Genomic DNA, 15,000 nt, shown 5'->3' with positions numbered 1-15,000 from the left:
GTTTGTCTGTCTGTCTTTCTGTCAAATACATATATTTTTCAAATCCAAAGAAATTTCCATCAAGAGCTTAAAGCTGGTCTCTAAGTAAAGTTCCTCTAAATCAACAACAAACACTTAAGGCTACAACAGATGACCCCATAGGGGGTCAGAATACATTTAACCACTTAGTTTAAAACAAATTGATATTTGTCAAGGACACTGCAAGATTTTTGTCCAGCTGAAATTACTATTAGAGATCACATTTGCATTGCATTGCTGCAGCTTGATTGAAAATCATCATCTCCAGTGTGTCTTGAACTCGGCAATGTTAGATCGTCCATTGTCATCCCTCCACAAAGCAGAGAGGACCCTCAAGTACTCAGACGCTTTCTCCCCTCAACGGCCAAAATGTTCGAATACAAGAGGCACGACAGTTGGCGAGTATCCACCGGGTAGTCATTCCTGGGCATACTTGTTTTCCTTGATTTGCTCCCTTCTCATTGCCACGCTTCCCCCAGTTGTAGCTGCACGAGGTAAGATGTCTGATGCTCATGGGTGAGCTAGTGCCACGTCTAACTCAACGTTAGATCCTGTCTCCAAGTCATAAACTAGGATGTCAGGCCGATTGTTCAAATGTGTGTAGCAGTCCCTAGGCTCACACTTGTGGGGCAGATGAACTGAACTCAGGCACTCTTTCTGTCTGTCTGTTTGACTGACTGTGTCTTTGGTCTGTCTGTCAGTCAGTCTTATTTCAAACAACCCACATCAGACTTATTTCTTTCAGCCAGTTGCAGATGCGAGGCTTATTAGGGTGTGGGGCTTATTTATGCTGCGTGGTTTATTTGAGCTTATATGGTAGTCGACACTTTAGTGACTAACAACATTGCGCCAAAGAAGACACAAACAGTTGCAGGGAACGCAAGCAAAGGCGTGTTTCTAACCAAATGGTTACTACCAAAGTACCCAGAACTGGAAAGGGGTCAATTAAACAAATTCTGTGGCCAATTGACAGAGACCGACAAGGTCCGATTCAAACCACAAAAAACCTCAAAACTATTAGCCTTGACACTCGGCCTTCCTTTGCTTTCGGTGGTCCTTCCACGCGAGGATAGCAACGGGAATGCATCACATGACCTTTACTCCGTAAAGCAAAGGCCTGGCACCTCATGTCACGGGACAAACTCATATGTCCTGTGATCTACTTTTAGAGTGATGGTTGGTCTACTGTAAATCACATTTGAGTTGCATCTTGATTATTTCCTGATGTTTGTCATGTGACATAATGAGGTGCTAAGGCCTTCCTTTGCTTTACAGATAGACAGGGTCACGTGATAGTCCTGTGGAAGGACCACTGAAAGCAAAGGAAGGCCTCAGGCTATGAACTATATTGCCAGTCATAACACACCATCGATAATAAGCAAAAATAGAACAAGTTGCTTTCAAAACAACAACACTAAGAATAGAACACATATTGACATCAACCAACTGTTTACAAAACAGACACGCACACACACACACACACACACACACACACACACACACACACACACACACAACACCACTTATGCTAATGTAGTTCTAGACACTAACCGGTTCCATTTTTATTATTTCTTTTATCCAAAAATCTGCTTTCTCGAAACTCTCCAACGACGTCACGTCTATTCAACAGAAGCAACAAACACACAAGATAGAGAGTCTAGACACGATACTCGTCGACTGTCGTTATCGCACCGTAACAAATAACAGCCGCCTGCGCTCCTTTATAGTACTGAGAACACATGGACTGGAACTGTTCCATTCCTGCCGTGTCCTGCACAAGACAATCATGGCGGCTACATTGAGACATCCGATGGTGGGTGCCTGTCTTACGTACCCAGATTCCTATCTTGATGTTTTTCTGCTGTATTCTTATGTTTCTCTGACAGAAGGCGGCACCGATCGTCTACAAACAACACAACTGTCCATGTGTGTCGTTACTTACAGTAACTACGATACCCTTAGCCCAGATATCAGACAAATGTGATGGGAAGTCTGGGATGAGGAAATATGGAACGCTCGTTCCCAATTTCCTGGGATATTTGACGCACCGTTCCTCGTTTCCTAAGATATTTGGCAGCTTACCCCATCCGGGATAGGAAATTGGGAACATTGAAAGACTGCCTATTACCCAGGCGTGGTAATGTTTAAACGAACGATGGCGGGTGTTGATACAAAAGAAGAGGAGATGTACGAGCGAGTGACTTTTTATCTCGCGAAAGGCTGCTATCCAGAGGGTAGGACGGACCATTACCATCGCTTTTAGTAGGGTATTTGTATGACTATGCTTTGAGCTCTTCATTGCCAGATGTGTCCGAGACTCAGTAGAAGAAATACGCACGTACGGTACTAGTCATTCAACCCAAATTTCTTGGAATTGAGAATGATGTTTCACATTTCTTGGGAAATTGGAAACGGAGTTACATATTTATTGAGTTGCGCATTCCTAGTTCCATTCCATATATCCTGGGAAATTGGGCGTGGCCATTCCCAATTTCCTGTTACACCGGGCCTCGGGTAATAATATTTTTACATACTGCAGGAATAATAGTAATTTACGTCATGTACATGATGTGAAAGAAGATGCAATAAAAATAATGTAGACATGGTTATCTCGTAATAGGAATGAACAACACAACGATGTACTCTAGAAGAACTCATACGTGCAGAAATAATTTCAAGAAACTCTGCTATCTGTGCTGATTAAATTAAATTTGTGTGACCATAGCAAGCCTACTGTACGTATGCACCGTACTCACTTGGTTATTACCCCACACCAACGGTTGGCCAGAGTCGAAGGTCAAGTATAGGATGGGGTCTTACTCAAATGTTGACACCTAAAGTTGTTAATTGGCAAAAATGATTAATTTATTAACTTAAACAGCATGTTGCTACACCAGTAGAGCTTCAAACCACCACCACTACCTACAATATAGAAACCTAATCTACTAATTTACGGTATCTGAGTCAAAACCTTCAACACGTGATCAAAAGGCATGCACAGTTGAAGAATGTTGGTATTTCTACAGACGCAAATCTAGCAACAGTTGCTGTGAAAAGCATCAATTAGCACTAATTAAAAGACTAAGAGGTGTGAAAATATTAGAGCCTTGGACAAAGTAGGGGCTGGGGGCTTACTTGAGCCCCAGGGTGGTAATAGTCAAGCAAGTACGTACAACATACCAATAATTTAAAAATTATTGAGCAGAATTTAAATGCGCACTAACATATAAATACACAAATCTCGTGATGTTGTTCCAAGTACAAATAAGTTCTCTTAGGGCATTAACTTTAAATGGCATAAATATATGCATACATCTTTACGTCAAGAGCAATTTGTTTTCTGGTAGACTTACTGCCGTCGTAGATGCACTAAATAGATCGACTGTCATGTTTGAAGAGAGCAATAATTTGGAATAAGAACATCGTAAATCTCATTTTCTTGTAGTGCAATCAACAGACTTAACAGAGTGTGTTACTGTGTTAGTACTGTAGTACTCAAGTACACGTATGGGCAAGTTTTGATCCAAATGACATGCACTTTCCAATCGAAGCTATAACATGGCTGTAAATCCATTACTACATTCCAACGTCTACGATGCAAATTATGGTATGTTTATAAGACCAATTGCATGAGTCCCGTATCAAAGTGAGTCCAGACAATCCAACAAAAAGCTGCACTAAAATTAATATTGTGTGATGCCTACAAATAGATATAAATGATAAACCACAGAGTGGAATATAACGGTTGGTCATCGGTCATTGACCGACCAACTGGTGTTCATGACCGACCAACTGGTGTTCATGACCGACCAACTGGTGTTCATAACCGACCAACTTGTGTTCGTGACCGACAAACTGGTGTTCATGACCGACCAACTGGTGTTCATGACCGACCACAATTTTGCGTTGATCGGACATACCTACATGATTAATAAAGGTGTAATAGTTATTGCATGGATGGTAGGGAATCAATGAGCGACCCAAAAGTCCAGACAACTGACAGAAGCAGGCAAGATCTAAGAGTTGATTACCTCCAGATGAGTGTGCAAAATGACGTTATTAGAGCAATGTCATATTTATTGCCCCAAGCACCATTTATTGCACTAGCTGCAGTCGAATAGGACAAACGATGAGAGGGCCACATGCCGGTAACTAAATTGTTTGTTGAACAACAACATGCTCTTCATAATTAGCTTGCTCATCTCTTGATCAGTTCATGTCATTACATTACAGGCCTTGCTTTAACTAAAATTTAATAAAATTTTAGTTACAATGAATTGTGACTGCCATGGCAACCATGTAACAAAACAACAGCAAACAAGCCAAATTTTAAGTTTTGATTTTAAACAAGAATGAATGCCCAAAATTTAAAATGTCGGCTCAACCTCTTTTTGTCCTGTACTTCAAGCTGAATTCTCTTGTGAATCATTCTCAAATTATGTTTCCACAAAAATTAATAATAAACAAATAAATAAACAAATAAATAAATAAATAAATAAATAAACAAACAAATAAACAAATAAATAAACAAATAAATAAATAAATAAATAAATAAATAATAAACAAACAAATAAACAAATAAATAAATAAATAAACAAATAAATAAATAAACAAATAAATAAACAAATAAATAAACAAATAAATAAATAAATAAATAAACAAATAAACAAACAAATAAATAAATAAACAAACAAATAAATAAACAAACAAATAAATAAACAAATAAACAAATAAACAAACAAATAAATAAATAAACAAATAAACAAATAAACAAACAAATAAACAAACAAATAAATAAATAAATAAACACAAATAAACAAATAAATAAATAAACAAACAAATAAATAAATAAACAAACAAATAAACAAATAAATAAATAAACAAATAAATAAATAAGTAAACAAATAAATAAGTCACACTTCTGTATTCAAGCGTTTCCCATTAGTAGCTTGTAAGTATACTCTGCTGTGTCACCTGACTGTGAGTTAATTAATATACACACACATTCTACATGTATACATGTATACATAGAACCATATTTCCTAAAAGCAGATTTGTTAAAAAGTAAAGTAGACCAATCTAACACAAATAAATCAGTTTGTATTGATTCTTGACTGAACATCTTACTGTCGTCTTTGGGTACGATATAATACAGCAAATCGTTCAAATAGACAATCTGCTTTTACGAAAGATGGTCTTAGTAGCCCAAACGTCCAGTTAACTACACTACAACCTTTCTCGCAGCCAGGTGACGCAGCAGAGTACTTACAAGCTACTAATGGGAAACACTTGTGTACAGAAGTGTGACTTCCGATGTGACAAACGCAAGGAAGCAATCATCAGCAATCAATAGATTTCGGTCACGCCTATCCAGCGTTTCAGGCTTTGTTACTACTGAAGAACGTCTCACTTACGACCACCGGGTGCGTCGAGCGTCCAAAATGCGTCAACACATGCACAACGTGCAGCTTGTTGTGACGTCAACGAACTCACCGTCTGAGTTTTACTCGAGAAAGTGCCGCTCATGTAACGCGTCACCAACGACGTCTTTCCGCAGTCCATCTCTCCTAGGAGAACGACTTTTAGTTGTACACGACTGCTCATTCTCGATGTTATCGACGCACGCGCAGCGCACAACAAGCCAAGCCTCGGCATCCCAGACCATGATATGACTGTATGTAGCTGGCACGTCTAAACTTCGTATACAAACGCAATATAAATACAGTACAACTATGTCTTACTGTTTTTGTGAGTTCAATTTTCTAACTAAAACGCATACAGTAACAATATTATAATACACACAGCAATAACTCCACCGAGGATCAACGAGTCTTTCTTCTTTTTCACCTGAATTCGTTGAACGAGACTGTTCACAAGAGGAAAACGACCTAACAGTCTGTCAAGGATGGTATAAACCAAAACGTACACACAAATAAATTACGAATACAAGTATCAACGAATATCAATAAAAATTAAGCAACAATTAATGGCAGTGAAATGCATACGAATGACAGCGACAGTGTGTCATCTCATCAGTTGCTCTGAGTCGAGCATTTGGCTATGTATGACATTCACATAGCAAGTGATGTATGAGTACAAATTAGTTAGCTAAAAAACAGATAAAAACAGATAGAGGATACTTGTCATTCCAGAGAGGCGGTTGCCAATGTTGCCAAAGACTCCTCTCTGTGAGGTTAGATTCTCTTTAGTAGCCATGGCAACACTAACAATCACCAACACCATCAACTTTCACCAAAACAAAAATACGACCGACCAACCTTATCGCTTCATCAGTCAGTCGTTCTGAACTAGAAGAGATACAATTACCAGCTCACACACTGCAAGCAAACGAAATAAGGATGTACTTTCGTAAGTGCTCGTTCTCCTTTAGATACATGTCTGTCCGTCTGTTCAAACCACCAGCAGACGCCTTATATTCACTATATAAACGGCAATGAATTTTTAAAATGTCAAAAATCAACTCCAACGTGAATACCTGATGTCTCGTCGAACAGAACCCAAAAGGTCTTCTCTGTCTTGATGAGCCTTGATGTTTGTCTGCAACAACCGACCACAAACTGAAATAGTACAAACTCAAAAAATAATAAAATTAAGAAAATTAAAATAAAATAACTAATAATAAGACAACAATACAAGAAAACACAAGTAAAAATAACAGTAAGAGATAAAACTTGTGACCACCAAGACTCTATATGTTTAATTACCAACATTATTTACTATGACAGACAACTATAGTTCATGACATTTAGTATCTGTAAAGCTTAGGTATTCTCTCAAACACAGAACAACAAAGAGTTGGTACACCAACCTTTGTTTTACTAAACTCTTGTGAATAGTTTCGAAGGATGTCTCTGTGTCTTTGAAGCATGTGCAGCATTGTTGGCGTGGGTGCCGTCTCTGTCATCTGGTTTACATGCTCTTGCATTGTGTCGTTGACCTCTGTCAACTACACAAAAATTACAACAAATCACACACACACACACACACACACACACACACACACACACACACACACACACACACACACACACACACACCAATAGCTTACACTAAGGGTAGCCTACAAAGCTTCAAACATCATCATTTCAAAACGACTATCCACTACTTACTTAGTTCCTGTTCCTACATTAATTAAACATTAAGCAATTCTTGAAAAAATTGTTTTGTCAAACAAACAAAAAGTTCTTAATAAGAAAACTCATCATAAACAATTTGATTAATTACCATAAAATTAGAAGATTTTGTGGTATTCTAGTTTCACAATTTGTGATTTTTAAAGAAATTACAGAACTAAACTTGCAAACATATACTACTTACTAAAGTCCATTTGAACAATAGATGCAGTGTGGGAATTGTGGGAGTGGGCTTTGTCAGCTTGGGCTGTCTTGTGGGGGAAATAGGAAATTGAATTAGCGTAACTACTTCAATGACGTCTGCTAAACACAATGTCAACACTCATTACAAGCTTGTGATGGCATTCTAGAACAGTTGCACAAATACTACTGACAAAAGTAGGTGCAGGTGTCCTCTAAAGCTCTGAATTGAGTTCCCTTGTAACTCTGGAGACGTCATTGAGAACTAATAGGCTGTCTAATGTTTCTAAGGAATGCAATTAAGGTGATTACATCTGCTCTCTAGTTAGAATAGGATGGGCCATGTCACACTGGGGTGGAGTCTACATATGTAATATTCCGGAAGCTGCTCGTTCTAACCTATCCGAGCGTCATTCTATCTGTTTGAATACACCAATGTCTCCACCTTGTCACGTGCATTCGGGATGTACCAGTTCCATGTTTGCAGGTGCCCGGAATTTCAAGATCTGGGAATTTTCCCACAGTGCACGTATTGTTTGAATGAACTTCACTGTAACGTTTATTAGAAATCGCAAAAACTTTACATCATAAACATACCAATCGTACTGTACGGTAACTGTTGTCTTTGTTGTTGATAGATTAAATCATGCAAAAATTTGTGACAATTTGATGCAAATGCTTTATTCTCTGGTTACTGTACATCACTAAACGTTCGTAAACTTCCCTCATTCGTATTGAACACATGCGTGGAAGTGACGAGACTCAATCAACATCCCAAAAAGTAGGTCTGTCGACATACTTTCTTCATTCTCAATGTGTCTCTGATTTTTTTGGCTTGTAAAAGCCAATTCGTTGACAGGACACTACACCATGAGCCGAGAAAGCCATTTCTGACCAACTCAAACGATGAAGACGATCATTCAGACAGCGTTGCATGTGCATCCGCAACGATATTTGGACTACAAAATGTGCATGGATATTTGAGCTACAAAGTTAGTAAGCGATCTAAGTTAGTAAATTCTTTGCAATTTACGAAATTTACGAAATTATTAAATAACTTACAAAAATTTATTGATTTACAGTAACTTGCTACTGACACTTGTCTTGCTAACCCCTGGAAACCTCGCTGACGATCTCATGAATACACCATAAATTGCATGTACACACCCTGGATTGCATGTATACACCCCTGGATTGTATGTAACAACCTTGGATTGCATGTAAACGCCCCTGGCTTGCATGTAAACGCTCCTGGATTGCATGTGTAAACGCTCCTGGATTGCATGTGTAAACGCCCCTGGATTGCATTGCATCTCCCACCCCTGGATTGGATTGCATCTCCCACCCCTGGATTGGATTGCATCTCCCACCCCTGGATTGGATTGCATCTCCCACCCCTGGATTGGATTGCATCTCCCACCCCTGGATTGGATTGCATCTCCCACCCCTGGATTGGATTGCATCTCCCACCCCTGGATTGGATTGCATCTCCCACCCCTGGATTGGATTGCATCTCCCACCCCTGGATTGGATTGCATCTCCCACCCCTGGATTGGATTGCATCTCCCACCCCTGGATTGGATTGCATCTCCCACCCCTGGATTGGATTGCATCTCCCACCCCTGGATTGGATTGCATCTCCCACCCCTGGATTGGATTGCATCTCCCACCCCTGGATTGGATTGCATCTCCCACCCCTGGATTGGATTGCATCTCCCACCCCTGGATTGGATTGCATCTCCCACCCCTGGATTGGATTGCATCTCCCACCCCTGGATTGGATTGCATCTCCCACCCCTGGATTGGATTGCATCTCCCACCCCTGGATTGGATTGCATCTCCCACCCCTGGATTGGATTGCATCTCCCACCCCTGGATTGCATTGCATCTCCCACCCCTGGATTGCATCTCCCACCCCTGGATTGCATCTCCCACCCCTGGATTGCATCTCCCACCCCTGGATTGCATCTCCCACCCCTGGATTGCATCTCCCACCCCTGGATTGCATCTCCCACCCCTGGATTGCATCTCCCACCCCTGGATTGCATGTACACAGAGTAAAGTAATCAGCTTAAACTACGACAGTTTCAAGACACCTTGTTCATCAGCTGCTCGATTTCCAAAGACATTGTTTCAAACATGCGTCCTGATGACTCTGCACTAGCCTGTGAGCTCCCGGATCTAACGCAACAGAAAACGTCAGCACAATCGACCATTGTATTACCGCAGCTAGTACGCAACACTCCTACCCGTCGGATCTACCCGCTGTGAGAGACTCGTGGTGACTGTAACTGGCTCCCAACTTACTGAATGAGACAAGTTTGATGTAAAGCTCGTTCTCCACTTGACTAGCTTCTTTGCGCAACTCTTAGTAGGACAAAAGAGTAGGCACGTCATCATTACCAGTAACTACGGACACCAGGAGATACAGACCTTCCCATCTGCCAGATGAATGGTGCGATGCCATCGTTCTCATATTGAATTCAATGACAACGAAGTTGAATTCAACCGCAGGATACGTCCAGCCAATCACAGTTGACCGAAACTTTCGAACGTATCGCCGGTGTGTCGCGTATTACGATCGCGATCAGTTGCAGGCGGATGACAAATACGTAGCTAGCCGCAATGAATCACGATGATCTGACTTCGTTGCGACTTCTCAATGAGGAGACAGGCAAGATTGTAGTGCAATGTCTACCCTAGATCGTTTGGTACTTTATACATTTTAATTGTTTTAGTGATTTCTGTGCTTCGGACAAGATATGAGAATCGAATTTTTTATACAACAGCAGGTTGGTGATAGCTGAGTGTCTTACCCTCGGTGTCCCAAAGCCTGTTTGCGCATCTCACTGATATGTCGTACACTGTACTGTACTGTACCTGGACTCTACTAAGTCTATAGTAACAATGATATTGTGATTATATCAATCAATATTAATTATATCAATCAATAATAACTATATCAATTTATATTAATTATATCAATCAATATTAATTATATCAATCAATATTAATTATATCAATCAATATTAATTATATCAATCAATATTAATTATATCAATTAATATTAATTATATCAATCAATATTAATTATATCAATTTATATTAATTATATCAATCAATATTAATTATATCAATCAATATTAATTATATTAATCAATATTAATTATATCAATCAATATTAATTATATCAATCAATATTAATTATATCAATCAATATTAATTATATTAATCATATCAATTAATCAATGATCAATAACAACAATGTTATTGTTTTTCAAAAAAGCGATATTATTGTTCAATAACAACAATGTTATTGTTTTTCAAAAAAGCGATATTATTGTTCATGAAATTGTTTCTAATGGGTACACATAATGTCTTTTGGACACGAGTAAAACAGTGTTTTGCAATTGTTCAGAGCTACAATTAGTGCAATTCAAGCCATAATCAATCTCATGGTTGTACCCGGGACATTAATAGGTTGGTCCTTCTGTACACATGCTCTAGTGGACCGGACCTCCCTGTCAGTTCAACATTCTCTATTCTAATGAATCTATTTATTAATTACCAGGTGTATTGGAAGACATTGATAAATATGCTTATATATACAGTGTGGGCTACAGGGAATTATTTTGGCTCGGACAGACTGAGCCTTGGTAGGACATTCTTGTATGGTGTTACATGTATAACTAAGTGCCTCCCCTAATGCAGCCATTTTACATGCAATTTTTGATAACCAACTTTTAAGGGAGAAATGGCGTTAAAGGCAGCCGAGGTTTTATCTGGATAAAGCATGCTACTGTAGGAGGCACCTAATCTTTTAGTCTTGCCTGATAATTCTAAATTTGGTGCAAATATTGCATGCAGATTGGTCGTGTATATTTATATTCAGTGCCTGGACTGTATCTACCTGTCTAAAATATCTATCCAAAGAAACATGAATATACAAAGGTACAGCTAGCGAACCTCCGACTGAAGACAAAAAGTGGGTCGGTTGGGTCAGTTCGTTGCACCCCACCCCCACCCCAGGAACCATCCATAGGTACGCACCTGAATCTTTTAGTCTTAATTGCCCGACGATGTACAGATATTCTAGAACAACTCACAAGATATACTAACAGTCTGGTGATGACATGCATGCATGACACTGAATTCGAACAACATAATCAAACTCAATGCTTAACTGTGTATGCAGGCTTTGCTCTAATTGCACTGAATCCTTGTCGCTCGGTTCCTGAGCTCTACTCCGATGATGTGATCACTTCATACAGTGAAGACCAAGTAATTAGAATTCTAACGAGTCATAGTGACTGATGGCTGTACCCATCGATCGTCTGCATGATTTCTGTATTAATTGCTAGCATGGCAAACTTCCACCACACATATTCAAAATAGCTCAGAAGGTAGTGCAGAAAGGCAGTCGTGCCAGTAGATCGGTCAATCAGTCTATTGTTGTAAGCGGAGAGAGCGGAGCAGGAAAGGTAACGTAGACATGCATAGACCTTGTGTGTGTGTATTGACTTACCTCCACATTGTTGGATGATATAGACTTGGACAACAAGGAATTTGATGAGATATATAGCAGCGACAACCAGGTAAGCTGCAGCTCTTAATGTTCAATTATACATTTGGTATTTATGTTGTTGATCATACAGCAAACTGTCAAAACGCCGTGAATCTCTAGCTCTCGTTTCGTCCATCGAGCAACGAGTTCTCGACTCTAATCCTATTTTAGAGGCTTTTGGTAATGTTTGTATATTACAGTAAATAAGTAGATGTAATATACTTTCAGTGCATGGATCTTGGTTACAATAATTATTCTTAATCGTCTCTCATGTTCTGTGCAGGAAATGCAGTAACTGTTTGCAATGACAACAGTAGCCGATTTGGCAAGTACGTTCAACTTCAGTTGAACAAGTATATTCAAACTTGATTGTCACTGTCGATTTGTTTGTGTGAGTTTGTTGTGTCTCGTGTAGGCGTGGTAAGGTAGTCGGAGCCAACATTAGAACGTATTTGCTGGAGAAAGTTCGAGTTGTAAGACAGCGAAATGGAGAGACGAATTACCACATATTTAATCAGGTAGAAACTGTCATTTGCTAGTTACGTTTTAGTTACATGTAGTGGCCATACATTATAGCATATAAAATGATTTAGGTGATTTGAGAATTTGTGTGCATGAGTCGATGCTTTGTCTGCATGGATTGATCAAATTGCATACTAGGGGAACTAAACGCTACGTTTGCTGAAATTGTTGACAAACGTACTAAAACAAGTTTGTAGCAAGTTTATGAATTCATTAATTATTTTTAGATTTCTAGTTTGTTAATTGTACACACGTGTACATGCACGCACGTGTGCGCACACACACACACAGTCACACACACAGTCACACACACACACACACACACACACACACACACACACACACACACACACACACAGTCACACACACACACACACACACACACACACACACACACACACACACACACACACACACACAGTCATACACACACACACACACACACACACACACACACACACACACACACACACACACACACACACACACACACACACATTGCAAATGTTTGTTATTAGATTTTGTTGGGTTTACCAGAAACAGAGTCTAGAGCATTGTGTCTGAGTAAGTTGGCCGACAAGATGCAAAACGATGTCAAAGCAAGAAACCCATCTGGTCAAAACATGTCACCATTTTAAACGTCATTTGATAGTGCATGCACTCTTATACTTCCGACAGATGGTCACTGTTTCTCTGTAACAACAGCAGCATTGACAAACGTTGGTTTCCCGATCGACATTCAGGAAAAGATAATTAGACTATTGGCTGGTATCCTTCACCTCAACAGCATTCGGTTTGAACAGGCAATGCCGGCTCGCACGCCATCCAGATGCACACCAACACAAGGTCAGTGCATGAGTAGGTCTAACTAACACAGAGTGTAAAAGTGTTTTTTGACTCGTTCTATATTGAAGAGTTAGAAAATGTTGTATCCTGTCTTGACATTTCTGGAGAAATTCTCGCCGACTTCTTTGTAACATCACAGTTAGTGACCGGAAAAGGTGAGACTATTAACAAGTTGTGCACAACGAGTGAAGCTGAATGGAGACGAGATTGCCTTTCAAAGACCATCTATGAACGGTAACCGACTCAATTAACACTGTGGCTGTTAGCTAGACGTTCAGGGTTCTAGCTAGCCAGGCATGCTAAGGCGTAGCTCTGACCGCTATGCCTCCAACATACTGGATATGCATATAGTAGGTGTAGTGTACGCCACACAAGCACTGCAGTGCACTCCCTCTCTAGAAGTTATGACAAAGGGGAGGGACTAGCTACATACTGAGTGTCTGTTCATTATCTGGTGAGTGATCTAATGAGGTGGAGACTTGTCAATCATGAGTCTCTAATTGCATACCTAAGTATTGTGGCCTTGCCCCAGACACAGTGTGGATTGCAGGGCGCGCGCACACACACACACACACACACACACACACACACACACACACACACACACACTGCGTCTGGGGCGAGGCTTATGGTATTGGTAATGAGGCAGATTCCTAGACCGTGGTATATGTTCATGTACAGTGTACATGTAGGCATCCTAAACCACTCCCCAAACCAGCAGTAATGTTTAATTTCTTTCAGAAATTTACACAGACACTACATGCCACGCCCACGTGTCAGACTTGTGTCACGCTCATACCGCACGCCTTCCAAAAATCTTGGCTAGAAGCCTTTGTCATTGATATTCTCGTCTGATTTCTAGGTTGTTTCGATGGATTGTTGATTTTATTAACAGATCAATATGTGGCAAGACACAGCAATGGTCGTGGTTTATTGGTATTGTTGCTTGGTACATCTCAGTGTGTTGTCGCTCGGTCTGATTGCCAATCCAATTTTCACAGGTCTACTAGACGTTTACGGATTTGAGAATTTCCGTGTCAACAGTCTGGAGCAGCTGTGCATCAACTACGCAAACGAACGTCTACAACAATTGTACGTTGTTTCGTTTGTCAGAGCCGAACAGGTTGATGTCAAACCGACCAACACAGGCATTGAATCATGAGTAACAGTTATATACCGCTGCAGGAGGTTTATCTGGACGAGGGACTTGATTGGCAACCTATTGCCTTTACTGACAATCGAGCATGCGTCGACTTAATTTCAAGCAGATTTGGAGTGTTTTCTCTTCTTGACGAAGAGTGTCGTCTCAACAGAAATTCATCGCCGGCGACACTTTGTTCCCGTTTGGTGTCCAATCTCTCCAAACACAGACACTTTGTTGTTTCGGGCGGTAGCAATCGGTCATCTGTATTTGGTATAAAACACTTTGCTGCAATCGTACATTACAACACCACAGACTTTTTAGACAAAAATCAGGTGACTCGGTGACAAAGTTTAAGATTTGAATGTGTGTGTGTGTGTGTGTGTGTGTGTGTGTGTGTGTGTCTGTCTGTCTGTCTGTCTGTCTGTCTGTCTGTCTGTCTGTCTCACTGTGTGCTGTGTGTGTGTGTGTGTGTGTGTGTGTGTGTGTGTGTGTGTGTGTGTGTGTGTGTGTGTGTGTGTCACTGTGTGTGTGTGTGTGTGTGTGTGTGTGTGTGTGTGTGTGTGTGTGTGTGT

The 15,000-nt window shown here is 40.1% G+C and overlaps 3 protein-coding genes across 3 annotated transcripts in view; 1 reads left to right on the top strand and 2 right to left on the bottom strand.

Annotated features, from left to right (window-relative positions):
* Window positions 1-5,640, bottom strand: part of LOC134197383 (ras-related protein Rab-24-like) — a 9,744-nt gene extending 4,104 nt beyond the window's left edge. The window contains exons 1-4 of the mRNA XM_062666701.1: window positions 5,512-5,640; window positions 1,853-1,921; window positions 1,711-1,789; window positions 1,570-1,637 (exon numbers count right to left, since the gene is read on the bottom strand). Coding sequence (XP_062522685.1) covers window positions 1,570-1,637; window positions 1,711-1,789; window positions 1,853-1,921; window positions 5,512-5,622 — 327 coding nt within the window. The 5' untranslated portion in view covers window positions 5,623-5,640. The remainder of the gene's footprint in view (window positions 1-1,569; window positions 1,638-1,710; window positions 1,790-1,852; window positions 1,922-5,511) is intronic.
* Window positions 5,641-5,674: 34 nt separating this feature from the next.
* LOC134197358 (Golgi SNAP receptor complex member 1-like) lies at window positions 5,675-9,837 on the bottom strand. Its single transcript, XM_062666663.1, has 9 exons — window positions 9,786-9,837; window positions 9,602-9,719; window positions 9,449-9,533; window positions 6,848-6,985; window positions 6,515-6,576; window positions 6,384-6,458; window positions 6,297-6,326; window positions 6,159-6,241; window positions 5,675-5,906 (listed from the first exon to the last, which is right to left on the bottom strand). The coding sequence occupies exons 1-9, from the start codon at window positions 9,826-9,828 to the stop codon at window positions 5,785-5,787; spliced, it is 756 nt and encodes a 251-aa protein (XP_062522647.1). The 5' UTR covers window positions 9,829-9,837; the 3' UTR covers window positions 5,675-5,784.
* Window positions 9,838-9,894: 57 nt separating this feature from the next.
* LOC134197348 (unconventional myosin-XIX-like) overlaps window positions 9,895-15,000 on the top strand; it is a 7,793-nt gene continuing 2,687 nt past the window's right edge. The window contains exons 1-14 of the mRNA XM_062666652.1: window positions 9,895-10,026; window positions 10,091-10,144; window positions 11,548-11,633; window positions 11,714-11,833; window positions 11,901-11,947; window positions 12,008-12,096; window positions 12,200-12,269; window positions 12,332-12,434; window positions 12,957-13,053; window positions 13,117-13,284; window positions 13,353-13,518; window positions 14,147-14,220; window positions 14,286-14,407; window positions 14,470-14,760. Coding sequence (XP_062522636.1) covers window positions 9,978-10,026; window positions 10,091-10,144; window positions 11,548-11,633; window positions 11,714-11,833; window positions 11,901-11,947; window positions 12,008-12,096; window positions 12,200-12,269; window positions 12,332-12,434; window positions 12,957-13,053; window positions 13,117-13,284; window positions 13,353-13,518; window positions 14,147-14,220; window positions 14,286-14,407; window positions 14,470-14,760 — 1,536 coding nt within the window. The 5' untranslated portion in view covers window positions 9,895-9,977. The remainder of the gene's footprint in view (window positions 10,027-10,090; window positions 10,145-11,547; window positions 11,634-11,713; window positions 11,834-11,900; window positions 11,948-12,007; window positions 12,097-12,199; window positions 12,270-12,331; window positions 12,435-12,956; window positions 13,054-13,116; window positions 13,285-13,352; window positions 13,519-14,146; window positions 14,221-14,285; window positions 14,408-14,469; window positions 14,761-15,000) is intronic.

Source organism: Corticium candelabrum, chromosome 1 (assembly GCF_963422355.1).
Source record: "Corticium candelabrum chromosome 1, ooCorCand1.1, whole genome shotgun sequence".
In the NCBI taxonomy this organism is placed as follows: domain Eukaryota; kingdom Metazoa; phylum Porifera; class Homoscleromorpha; order Homosclerophorida; family Plakinidae; genus Corticium; species Corticium candelabrum.
The sequence above is the reverse complement of the archived record's forward strand: the minus strand, read 5'-3'. Positions and strand labels throughout refer to the sequence as shown.

Bases quoted from the DNA above. Each gene is read 5' to 3' on its own strand.
- LOC134197358 (XM_062666663.1), bottom strand. From the start codon at position 9,828: ATGAGAACGATGGCATCGCACCATTCATCTGGCAGATGGGAAG. The intron at 9,534-9,601 runs GTAGGAGTGTTG...CTGTTGCGTTAG, and splicing joins ACAGCGGGTAGATCCGACGG to ATCCGGGAGCTCACAGGCTA. The intron at 6,577-6,847 runs GTTGGTGTACCA...CGGTTGTTGCAG, and splicing joins AAGAGTTTAGTAAAACAAAG to ACAAACATCAAGGCTCATCA.